General features: G+C 36.7%; 1 protein-coding gene across 1 annotated transcript in view; it reads left to right on the top strand.

Moving 5' to 3' along the window:
* TMPRSS15 (transmembrane serine protease 15) overlaps positions 1–10,682 on the top strand; it is a 56,476-nt gene extending 45,794 nt beyond the window's left edge. Inside the window, exons 24-29 of the mRNA XM_062622334.1 lie at positions 4,091–4,140; positions 4,588–4,762; positions 6,657–6,838; positions 7,083–7,178; positions 8,041–8,180; positions 9,900–10,682. Of these exons, the coding sequence (XP_062478318.1) occupies positions 4,091–4,140; positions 4,588–4,762; positions 6,657–6,838; positions 7,083–7,178; positions 8,041–8,180; positions 9,900–10,055 (799 nt within the window). The 3' untranslated portion in view covers positions 10,056–10,682. The remainder of the gene's footprint in view (positions 1–4,090; positions 4,141–4,587; positions 4,763–6,656; positions 6,839–7,082; positions 7,179–8,040; positions 8,181–9,899) is intronic.
* Positions 10,683–13,533: the final 2,851 nt, after the last annotated feature.

The following is a 13,533-nucleotide window of genomic DNA, read 5'->3' as shown; positions in this document are numbered from 1 at the left end:
TCGGGGCGGTCGAGGAGCAGAAGGAAGGGGCTGCCGAGCAGCGGGAGAAGGCGGCGGAGGAGCCGAGCCCCGCGGAAGAGCCGAGCCCCGCGGCCGAGCCGAGCCCCGCGGAGGAGCCGAGCCCCGCGGCCGAGCCGAGCCCCGCGACGGCCGAGAGCGTTTCCCGGAAGCCGCCCGCCGAGCCCCAGGAGGATGCAGGAGACCACGCAGCATTTCCCAGCAAGGCAGAGGGGGAAGAGCTGGACTCAGGAAAAGAGAAGCTGGCGGTGGGAGAGCCGGCAAGCACAGCAGCTACAGCAGCCCCAGTGACAAGTACAGCAGCATCAGTTGAGAGTTCTGGAGGTTTTGAATGGCCTTTGAGTATCCTTGGGACCTGCTTGCTGATTGTGATGGGGATCAGCATGTTGGCGCACACACAGACTGTGTTCTACCCACGACCATTTTGTCTGATCTCAAAAGTTAAGCAGAGTCAGGTTTGGGTCTTGTCTGGGGTTAGACGAGGATATGGGGGGACCAAGAGGTTTTCCCCAAGGCTGGACAGCCAGGAGTGGCAGGGTGTGTGGGACAGTATGGACAAGTATCTAGTCCACTGGGCCCCTCCAGTGCTTTGGAAGCATCGGAGATGGAAGGCAGCTGTATGGAGTCCCCAGCAACAAGCTGCAGAAACTGCTGAAGGGGACAGTGAATTATTTTAAGCCTGGTGAGCCCATGGCACTTCAGGCCATCAGAGCAGAGATGCAACACAGAGATGGACTCATGATCGAGGGGTGGACTTAGCAATGGATGCTATTGCCCAGGTTATTCACGAGTGTGAACACTGCACACAGTCTCTCCTGCTCTGGAAGACTGTTACAAGAGATGGAGCCTGACGTCATGGACCAGATGGACTCAGCAGCTTTATAGGGACTGGTCCATGCACTAAGTTAAGAGTGCACCAAGAGTGATGGTATATTGAAAATGTGGGATCTGAGCATGACGTGAATGGTATGGAATAAGGGGTGGATAATGTCCTGGGTTCAGCAGTAGCAGTCATTTTTCCCCTTCTTGGTAGCTGGTGCAGTGCAGTGTTTTGACTTTCAGCTTGGGAACAGAGCTGATAGGTGATGTTTTGGTTTGGCCAAGGACTTTGTGAGCCTCATGCTCTGCCAGGGAGGAGGGGAAGCCAGGAGGAAGCAGAGACAGGACACCTGACCCAAACTGACCAAAGAGGTATTCCATACCACAGCACGTCATGCCCAGGATGTAACTGGGAGTTAGCCGGAAGGGCTGGGGGTCTGCAGGGTTGGAGGAGGTATCGGTCGGAGCTTGGTCGGGCTTGGGGGGCTAGTTATCGGTCGGTCGGCTGGTGGTGAGATGATGTATTCTCTTCCCTTGTTATTTCCTTTATCATTATTATCATTGGTGGTAGCAGTAGTGATTTGTGTTATACCTTAGTTACTAAACTGTTCTTATCTCAACCTGTGGGAGTTGCATTCTTTTTGATTCTCCTCTCCGTCCCTCCGAGAGCAGGGGGAGGGCAAGAAAGGGGGGGAAGTGAGCGAACGAGTTACCTGACTGGGTTTAAACCACGACAGTTCTGATTCTGAAGTGTCCTACAGACTTGTAGTTTCTTGTAGATTAAATGAAAATGTAATGTTTGCATGGGATTATATTCTCAGGAAATTCTGGAATTTACCTCCAAAAGCAGAAAGGCTTGCCATCATCAAATTAAAAAGCAAAATATACACAATTACTTCAATTACTGTCTTTCTGCTTATAGGAGGACTTATTATACACATTTTTTCTGGAATCCTACCAAAAGCACTGAGGTAGAAAATTACTGTCTAATTGCTAAAATGCTGAAACCATGTTGAGGATGGAAAGAGTCTGTGTTCTTTCAGGTTTCCTTTATAGACATACCATGTAGTAACTAAGCAGGAGAGAATTCTTAATTTTCTATGCCATGTTTTATCTACAGTAAAAAAAATATTTTTAAAGGGGTACAGTTTATGTTCTTATTATAACCTGTTAATCCTAAACATTTATCATTCTCACTGGTGGTGAAAGTATCTTCAATTAATGGAATATCATTGCAAGCTATTTTTCTTTTCCTCTTGAGTGGATGGCTAAACCAGCATTGCCACAAGAGATCTTAAAAAGTGGTAATGATTTAAAGATGTCTTCTGTAAATATCTATTAAACACTAAAAAGTGATTAATTCAGGAGGAAATAGAATAAGTTCATTTATCTTAGATGTATTTCTGTTGCAAAAATAGGTATCTTCTACCATGTTTCATCTGGACAGCTGGTAGGAATCATTTTACAGGGTGAAACTGTTAGAGATTCACACGCTTTTTGTACATATAATGAATGATAGAAAGATCACACATACTTGATAATTAAGAAACCCCCAAATTCATCAAATTATAAAATGTATTTCTCACATTGTCTTTGGTCTTTATTCAAGTGTAACTATCATTGAATCAAAGGAGGGCACTTATATGATGAAACTTGAAAGCTGTGGTGGCAGAGACAGAAAAACTGCTCTCTGATGTCCTTAGGCAATGTATATCCTTGGCAGAATAGTTTTTTAACAGGGAGAAATCCTGCCTTGCAGATGTATGTGAGCAGATTTCACAGGTATAATTGCTTTTGTCAGTCCTAAGTGAAGATCATACTCTCAGATTTCCCAGCTATACTAGATTTCTGGCCAGCATGCTGCTTCTTAGAGGGCACTCAGAGAGGCATAATTTCTACTAGTCAGTAGGTATTGGTGGTGGGAAAAAGACCCTCAATACATGTGACTCCCTGTTTCCATGTAAAAAGAAATGGGGACAAATCTGACATATTGGATATTGTTTTGGCTAGTTTATGCATCTACCTAAGAGAAAACATAGGATCAGATAAAAAAGCTAATATACAGTACCAACCATTCTTTTAGAGCCTATGGGAGGAGCTTGGTCAAGAGTATTTAGTTCCTATGTTATGCAGAAAATGGTATTGATTTCTTGTGGATTTATGCATTTCTGGTTGTCCTCTTTGACATTTGTCTTGCTACCAAGGGACACCCTTATGAAGTCAATATAGACTCGACTACAAATTGTAATTTGTTAAATTAGTTTAAAATTATGAATCTATCTTGAAGGGGAAAATTGCTATTTGGGACTCTCAGGGCTGGAGGCATATCTCATTCTTATGCTGTTGTAGTGAAGATTTAATTGGGAATGTGGGGCGTGGTTATAGTTTCCAATTGTCCTTCTTGCACCACTATGCGATTGTGAAAATGCTGGGTTACATCATGCATTATAATAAAATTTTACAGCAAACATAATGAGGGATACATAATACCTATAATATCTTCCCATTTTCTATTTAAAAATCATAGAGATGCATATTGTAAATTAGCCATTGGCAGACTTTTTTTTTCCTTTTTGATATATTTCTGTGTATCAGATTTAAATTGCTAGTACACATACTGTCTGAAGTGTTCAGATTCATTACAAGTTATGAAGATAATCTTAAAACCTCTGGGTATCAGAAATGCTTGAGTAGTTTTGATCTGTGGTCTTGCGCTATTCAGACTCTGGCTTTATATCTCTGCTAAATAATTTCTAACCTTTTAAATGCAGCTATATATTTTACACTGCATTATAACCTTAGTAAAGATACAACGATATCAAACTATCCTCTTAAATTCTTTGGTCACACTGATCTCTAGTGGTAAGGTATTAAAAACATCTCAAAATATAGAAAAAATACCATACACAGTTACAATTTAATTGAGAATCTGTCACAGATGACTCACTTCCCTAAAAAGCAAGGGGTGTCTACTTTTATTTTTGTAAAATATACGAATTCAGTATCCATTGAAGAGGAATATGTACATACAGTACAATATATAATGTTGTGTATTTATAATTAAAATATAATTAAAACATGTTGGATAAATATATTTAACAGTTATACTGATAATGTGTTTATATAGAGAAGTGTGTAAGTAGATATATGCTTATAGACATTTATATATAAATGTCTATGTATGTATACTTGACAGTCATATAGTGTTTGTTGGTGTGCAGATATTTGTGATTTAATTGCATTTTCATTCTAGAGAATTCTGTTTGAACAACCAGGTGGTTCATCTGCAATGCAACAATAAACGTAAGTAGACATACCCTGGGAATATTTCACATAGAAATCAAATTGTTCAGTCCATAAAGCCTAATGTTTATAGTTTGAATTGAAAGGTTAGGGAATGGGCTATAAAAGCTATACTCGTAATGATATAAACACAGGAAAATTTAAAGTCTTCACTTGTTTTCAGTGTTAAGTATACACTAGAGATGGTAGTATTCTGAAAACACATATAAAAAATCCAGAAGGTCTGAGGAAAGAACACATCTAAATCCAAGTTATAAAGTTTTATCTTGATTTCAGCTATAAAATCTCAATTTTTTTCCACAGTAACAATATTTTTGAATAGCAGTTTAGATACTACAAAGCCAATTTTCCCAACAATATTAGCTAGTCTAATAAAACATGCTATATCCCCCTAAAAAACTGCATTTTTTTTAATTTATTGATTTTAATTTATTTTTTTTTTTTTAGCTTGCGGAAAACACCTGGTAACTCAGAGCTACAGAACAAGGATTGTAGGTGGAAGTGATGCCAGAAGAGAGGCTTGGCCTTGGATAGTTTCACTCCATTTTAATTCCAGACCTGTTTGTGGAGCTTCCCTTGTCAGTGATGAATGGCTGGTGACAGCAGCACACTGTGTATATGGGTAATGTTCATTGCACTCAGAAGCTAACACATTCTGATACTCCCACAGCATTCAAGTATCCAAGTGGTGGATAGTTGTCAGTAAGGCTGGGTTAAAGTATGACCTGAACCATCAATCAATCCTGTATAGAGCAAAACACCCTTTCAAAAGATCATACTGAAATCACTGTGGTGTGACACCTTTTAAGGCATTTTTCTAGACGTTTACTTTAGCGTGAAATGGTTGTAAATTCACAAGTGCTGCTTTCTCTCCACTGAATCTAGGGCATCTTTCCAACTAGCTGAGACAGACATATGATATCCTTGCCACGTCTTTTTTATTTTAACGATAATGAAACATTTATTTTATGTGCAGGTTCACTAACGAGACATCATATTATGAATAATTTTTGACACCAATATAAAAAATAAACAACTAGCTCACTGTTTAATTACTGGTTTGAATCATTTTTGGGCTCAGCTAAAGGCTTCTTTACTTTTTGGTAAACCCTTAGTCCTTACTTTAAAGCAGAGAATCATGGAAACTAAACAGCAGTGATGAATTGCACTTTAAATATATGGTCTTAATACTGAGCATTTGCACTTAACCCATAATTAATGTGATGTTCCATTAATGAGTTGAATCTCTGCCAGTGGTAGAAAGGATGACATCATATCTTAGAAAGGTAAACTGAGTATTGGCTGTTCCTACTGTACATTATCACAGATTGATAAGATTTACTGTACATGAATCTTGATTTATGTCCATAGGCAATATTGGATATCCTCTAGATGGTGTTATTTGTACTATTCAAAGTGAGAAGTGATGCATATGAAAATATTTTCTAGGGTTTGCTTCCATAACATCTATAATAAAAACAAGTGCTGAGACACCTAGAAAATGGAATGGCAAAAAAAAAAAAAACATTAATATTCAAAATTACAGCTGAATTTTCATTATAAATAACTAAGTAGTAAGGCAGTGGAGACTATGCTGATACATTAATGATGCCTCATTGCGTGACAGGAGCTATATTCCAAGGAGACATATTCCACACAAAGACACTGAAATGAGAAGGATCAGGCCCCTCTTACTTTTTACACAATAAATCCACACCTGTCTTTTTACTTCCTTTTCCCTTAAATCACCTTTCTATTTTCACTTAAATCTTATCATCTTGACTTTACTGGCATTTTCCCAAGTGGGAGCTTGTAGTTTCAGACTTTAATCCTAAGCATTCAACTTAAATGCTAGTAGTTTAGAACAAGATAACCTCTTGGTGTCAAACCAATTCAGTACAACAATCAGGCTGAAAACATATTTTTGGAACTATGAACCAGTTGATTAACAAATAGCAAATAATTAAGTTCTCTAACATAAATGCAGCCTCAAACTAGCATGCATAGTGTAGCAAAAAAATGCAGATTATATCAAATTTTTACTTTTTTATTATTTAGATTAAAAAAATTAAAAGATCAGTTTTCTGAGTCTATGAGCTGCAGCATTCCTAATGACATCTTATGTCTACTATTCTTTGGATATTCCATAATAATTTTCTAACTGGGACCAATATTAATTGCCTGGTGGGCAGTCAGCAATATTTTTCACAGTGTTTAAAAAGACAGAGTAATTTAGTTAATGTATTTTCCTCCTCTGCACTACTGTCTGATTAATTCTTCATACATAATGCATTATAAGCCTAACATAAAAAATTGACCATGTATTTCTAGAGTCTGGATATTTAAGATAGCATTACTATGCCAAAATTTTAAGCACTTCTGCTACATTCTATTTATTTTGACAAAATGTGCAAATGCTATGAATTACCATGAGGTTAAAAATTAGCATTTTACCTAACATATTTTTCAAAACTTTCATTAATCATTCATAATTGTGAATTCCTTGCAACTTCTAGGAGGCAATTAAAACCATCTCAGTGGAAAGCAGTTCTTGGCTTGTATGACCAATCAGATATGACACAGCCTTCAACAGTAGTTCAAAACATTGATCAAATAATTATAAATCCTCATTACACAAGATCTACAAAAGATAGTGATATTGCTCTCATGCACCTGCAATACGAAGTGCAATATACAGGTGAGTTGCTCTTTTCCCATAAAGCAGTTTTACTCTATTATGCAAAACTCTGTGTTAAGCACATGAGGGTGATGGGGTGGTCGTACATTTTTTTACAATCTAATCATTCTGGAGGCAGTCCAGTACTTCCTGGCTATCTTGCCCAAAAAGCAGGCTTGAATTAATGAACATTTTCTTATGTGACTTTATAAAAACCTGAATACAGGGAAAAGGTTGAATTTGATTGCTTGTTTCTTCTTCACAGATTATATACAACCTATCTGCTTACCAGAAAAAAATCAACACTTTTTACCAGGAATTAACTGCTCCATTGCTGGATGGGGTACTATTATGAGTGAAGGTGGGTCATTTGCTTGGAAAATTATGATAGGCATGAAGTCATGAAGGAAAGCTTGCTCCTGATTCCACAGGGGTTGCTAAAGTTAAATAATTTAAAGAGATACTCCCCCATATAAAAATTTGGGAACTATCCCCCTCCACTGCTTCTTCGCCAAAGCAAAATAAATTATAACTTACTTGTTCAAAAATATATACATACCTAAGATAATTGAATCATGAAAAAACCTTATTATATCCCCTTAGAATTTATGATGACAACTTTTCTCAACATGGAATACATACATCTTTTTTCCAGGTATTGGGTGGGGGAGGAGGAAGATTAGTCTTTCTGACAATGTGCAAACAGTTTTCCCCAGAAGCCAAGCACACTGACTGTATTGTGAAATGTATGTTCTGTTTGTATATCATATGCTCCAGATTTGAAGTCTCTGTGAAATAATAAACATGCCATTTCAGTTCCACAGTTACTTGTATGCATTCACTTCTACATTTTCTGAATAAAATTGCATTTAAAATTTTAAAAGTTTAAGTACTCAAAGTGAGAATAATTCAAGCTCCTAAACCCTTTATTATCCCTTATATCTCCCCACAGTGAGTTCATAGTCATTGATTTTAGTAATCTTGATTTAATTATAACCAAATTCAGTCCCATTACACAAGTGAAAGCTAGGATTCAGTTAATGAGCAATGTTCAATCAGTGACTGTGTTACAGGCTTATGAACCTGAATAGTACAGAAGTGAGGCAGTTTCCTGCTGCTCCGTAGCGTGCCCAGCATGCTGGAACAGAAAAAAAGCCGTCAGAATTCTGAGCAGGATGTACGTATTTATTACAGCAGGTAACTGTACTTTGTATTTTCATCAGGTCCCACTTCAGATATGTTGCAAGAAGCAGAGGTCCCTCTCATTTCAAATGAAAAATGCCAACAACAGATGCCAGAATATCATATTACTAGTAATATGATCTGTGCGGGATATGACAAAGGAGGAGTAGATTCTTGTCAGGTAAATACAAGTGACTCATTTCATACTTGCATAGACCTCATTACTGAATAAAATGCTTTCTAATCCTCCAATCATTAAAACCAGGACAATCACTTTTCACCAATGTAATTTCTATTCACAGTATTTTTCCCATTTGATACTCTATCAGGATAAAAGTTGAAAAGGTAAAAAGCAATTTTTGGTCATCTTGACATAAACAGCCTTGGAGGAAGATAAATATGAGGACTGGAAATTTTCTGTACTAAGCTTTCACTAAGCTTTGAATAATTCCTTCTTAGTAATTCCATGAAGAAAAAAAGGACATGCTTAAGGAAAAGCAGAGTACAGAGAAACAAATACCAAATAAACTGAAATCTCAGAAATGTTTCCCGAAGGGAGAGATCAATGATGCCTTTCCCCAGAATCTGTAGACTCTGGAGACCTTGTGTAGGTGGAAGCCACAGTATTTTGGAGAGGTTGCCTTTCTGCATTGTTCTTTTCCTGGGTACCTAGTTTTATCCATTCCAACTCTGGTTACAGCACACTGTTCCCTTTGAGGATTTAGTCAGAGCCGGCTGTCACATAATTCTTCCAACAATATGGAGTCTGTGGCATGGAGACTGGCTGGGTTTCATCAAGTCTAATGAGCTCTCCCATGTAATTGCAACTGCCTTGCCCTCGTGACCTAAGACTTCATCAAGTACAGTGGCTTTGGCTAGTTTAGTCTAGAAGGAGTGTATGCAAGCCCGAATTCACTTGCCATTCATTCAGCCTCTGTGGCTTTCCTCTTTCCTTTTTTCCTTCTGAACCTCATAATAAAAAAAAAAAAAATCAGCTTAGCACACAGGATGACATAGAGTACAAGGGACTAGCATTGTGATCAACGACCGTTCAACCATGAGCAAAGATGAACAAGTCCTAATAGTGCTTCAGCCTTTAGGCTGCTGTCACAGCCTTTGAACATTTGCAGACACCCTAGAGTTACAGGCAGAAGTCTTTTAATGCTCAAGTCTCTGCAGATCTCTCCTATAAAGATCCATTCACAGGGCTATGAAAAGACAGAGATAATACTGGGTAGACAATACCCAACTAACTTGATAGACAACAAAAAAATAGTCGTTGCTTTCCTTCTCATCAAAACAAGACACTCATGGCTACATCACCTGCTCGGGCTGTGGGATGAATCAATTTGGTCTTCCACATTCAATTGCAATGCTACATCTGCTAAACTATTGAGAAGTTCAGCAGATGTCCTTGAGAAAAGGACACCTCCTATTCTGGTAATATTGCAATTTTTTCTCTAAATCTGAAGTTCAGAAAGTCTGGGGTGACCAAGAATATAACTGCATGTTGTCTGAATAGGTTTAATTAAAAAATAATCCTACACATTTACCTAGGCTTTGTGAAAGATGAAAGGCTAAATTTAAAAGTAAGAAGCAGAAAAATAATTTGAAACCCAGACCTGTACTGAAAAACTGGTAAGAGCTTAAGTTCATATTCTTTTAAAAAAAAGGGAAAAAAAGGAAGAAAAAAAAAAAAAAAGAAAAAAGAAAAGAAATCTATTATCTATCTCAAGAATTCTTCCATATGCAAGTATTCATATTGATCTCGCTTCTGGTGCCCAAGACAAACAGGTACACAATGCCTACAATTAAGGATCAACACAAACAAAACAGCATAAACAGGCTGTGCTTCAGAATTCACAGTGTTCACTTTTAACTTCTGAATTTCATATTGCAGGGAGATTCAGGTGGCCCTATGACATCTGAAGATGGGGACAAATGGTTTTTGGTTGGTGTAACATCATTTGGCTACAAGTGTGCACTTTCCAAACGACCAGGAGTGTATGTTCGAGTCACCATGTTTGTGGACTGGATCAAAGACATTATCTATTAGCATGATATTATTAAATGATAAAAACAGAACTTCAAGGTTGAAAATAAGCCATTAGATAACAATGTAAACCAGACTGGCATTTCAACCTTACAGTTAGAGAACCTGAATAAATATTTAAATTTCAGGGAGGAAAACATTACTAATTGAGAACTCCATTACCAATTGAGAGTAATATTCCAAATCAGATGCTATGATTTTGTTAACAAATAGTTTTATCATTTTACTTTTTCTATGAGACCATGAGGAAACAGTTTCTTTGAACATGAGTGTATTAAATGCACAGTGAAGGGCTTTACAAACCATGGGCAGTAAAATAAAAAAAGTTTGTAAACTGCAAATGCTTTGTTGAAAAATCGCCTAGATAGTTAATTCCAGGCCAAACAATACACAGTTTTATGTTTTGCACTGTATTTTTCAATGTATATTTTCATTCCAATGAATAGTCAACTCTTCTCAGTAATCTCACCACTCATCAAAACAAAGGTATGTTATCCGTTTAAACTGGGCTCATGGGATTTCTTCTGTTTTGTCTATTACAAAAAGCTCTGGAATGAGGTTTATGGATTGTACACAAAAACTGATCATATATCATACTGCTTTCTAATGAATAAACTGAATGTAAGCCAAAAGTTCTCTCTTGTGTAATGTGTTGGAATTAATAAGAGTTAAATAAGGATTGAACATAGCTTTTTAGTTTTCTTTTTAAGAAAGTGCTTTGGCAATTATTCAAGCAATTACAGATATGTGCTTGTGTACATCCAAGCAGAGACTCACAATACTGCAACATCCTCTTACAAACAGTAATGTGTTTTAAAAACATCTGACAATAATGAGTACCAGCTATTTCTAGTGAATAAAAGGTAATAGAGTTCCTTCAATATGCTTCTCTGTACTGATGACTTTAAATACTGAGTTTGTGCTTTGTATAAAAACTATCATGATAGCTGAACTATCCAAAAAGGAAAGAATATAATGGAAATGGTTTCATCTTCTTGAGCTCTTTTCTAAATAGGTTTCTATTAAAATATAAACATCTATTTGTTGAAATGCCTTAATGTAATCATGTTTTAATGTTTGTGCAATATGATGCATTTCCTTTATTTCTGTTTTAGAGTAGTGTAGGATATTTAATATATTTTTTATTCCAAAGTACTACATGAAAATACAAAATGCATTCTAACTTAGTGTGTATATGTAACTACAGATATACACATAGACGTATGATTTTTTTGTAAGTACTTAGTAGTACACTAAATGCAGATATGAAGTGCTCAGAACAAAAGGCTAGCTTACAAACACAGGTTGGCAGTCATTGATAAAATAATTAACAAGTCCCAAACTGTTTTCAGGTCTTCATAAGCATTAGAGGACTAGGTCCAGACCAAAATGTTTATCAATACATTTGTGACCACAAGGAAGACAGTTGTAATTAAGCCAGAAAGAAAATAAAAGGTATTTTGGACACCTTCTTTCATATAAACAATGCAGCTTTTAACATTAAAATGTTAAAGCTGTTAATCTTAGCTTTCACAGTGGACTTTCTCCTGTTACTCTCCTTCACTTGAAAAGAGCCACTGAAAATCAAGTGCATTTTGCTATCAGTGTAAATTGATTTGGTGAGGTGCTCCTACCCATGGCAGGGAGGTTGGAACAAGATGATCTTAAGGTCCTTTCCAACACTAACTACACTATGATTCTACGATAAGGCAATTACGTTAAAATGCTTAATTAAAATGTGACATGATTTCTGCATTCTTTACCATACATCACTATTGTAAATTGTGTTTCAGTCTGTTAATGAAATACGAGAGCCAACTCAAAGCAGAACCAGTTACTAGAAAACATGCTTCCCAAAAAGACAGTAATATAATTCTATTTACACATATTTTTGCTTCGCAAAATGCAAAGCATCAATGTATTTTGAGGTATAGATTAATAAACCATCCCATCAGACTAAAAAAATTCCTATTATAAACTGGTATAGAAATTTATATGTAATATAGACTAGTATGACTAAAAATAAATTTTTCATTTCTTCTAACTTATGTCTACATAAAACTAACATAACAATCAACCACATTCTGGCCTTCATTCAGCATCCATGACTTCAGTGGCTTGCATATTAACTTGTGGAGAAACCAGTCATTACTGTGTTGGAACATGAAAATAATCCATGCGGCCCACAAGTCGCTCTTCCAAAATGCTTTGAAAGAGAGGTCAGAAGCTTGATACTGACTTACATTGCTTGCACCCAAAAAGGTTAAAAGATTAAAGAAGGACTCAAGTTGCTCTCTCAAATGCTTCTTGCACAATAGAAAAATAATAAAATTCTCTTCCCATGGGAAGATAGGGGTGGTGGGAGTATAAAGTCTGTAAAATAGCAAAGTGAAGCCATGCCACCAGAGGACTAGCTATGGTTTACTGTTCATCCTTCTGTTCCTTGCCTCACTTACTGCTGTCATTTGGAAGAGATTCAGAGAAGGGAATGTGTTAAAGGGAGTTAATCCTTCAAGACTGTAAAAAAGAGCTAAGTTTTTTACCACAAATGTTCCCAGAAAAGAGGAATCTCTTGCCCTCACTTGACTTAAGCAACACTTAAGTCAGGATAAAACCAGTTCTGGTCTTGGTACAGAATCATAGTATTTTCTCTCTATTTACAATCACTACAAAAGATACTGAAGTAAATTTAAGATGCTTCCAAAAGTGCTTCGGCAATAGCATGAATACCATTAGTATTACTGGTATTGAACTTTACATTTCATTTTTTTTTCTTTACTCAGAGAAATTGATACACATTTGTCTCTGAAGTCAAAGCTGTGATCAGCATCAGCTAGCACAGCTTAGGCAATCCAAAGAGCAATACAGTTTTGCTTCTGTTTGTCTCTCCCCAACTTCCACCCAGTGGTAGTTTTGAATCTCTGTTAATGTAAAACAAGCTGGCTTGAACTTGTGCTTTTGAACTGTTGCTGCAACTGCAGAAAACCTCTTAACTTTCTGCTACAGCACCAGATTGTCACCAACAAATCAGACAGAGTGCTATTGCTGCCACCCCAAAGTCTGCTCCTAATGACTAGTAAAACCTCTCTTATGGCTCAGAAAGCTCTTAAGGAACCAAAGAGAATGGAAGTTAGTAATGTTAATAATAATTCTTAAAACCTTCAGTGCATCAAGGTTACCTGTAAATCTGTCTGTCAATTAACATAATTAACGTTTTTCTAGCTAAGTCTCAGTAATGTTTGGATCAATCTATTAGTACCATGTCCAAGAACATCCATTTGTCTTCTTTGATCCAACTTTACATTATTCCTAACAAACTATTAGCTGTATTTAAATGAACCTTAATGTCTTTTTTACATAGATTTACTCAAACCAGTAATTTTCATCTTAAACTCATGTCCAGTGTGATTTTTCTTTTTTTTTGTAAAAGTAAAAAGCATTTTACTTAAATAACAACTAATGGCTGTCTTCAAAGGACACC

This window comes from Pezoporus occidentalis, unplaced genomic scaffold (genome assembly GCF_034315485.1).
Source record: "Pezoporus occidentalis ecotype Australia unplaced genomic scaffold, CSIRO_AGI_Poc_V1 ctg24, whole genome shotgun sequence".
Taxonomy (NCBI): domain Eukaryota; kingdom Metazoa; phylum Chordata; class Aves; order Psittaciformes; family Psittacidae; genus Pezoporus; species Pezoporus occidentalis.
Note: the sequence above shows the minus strand (reverse complement) of the source record. Positions and strands in the feature narration are given on the sequence as shown.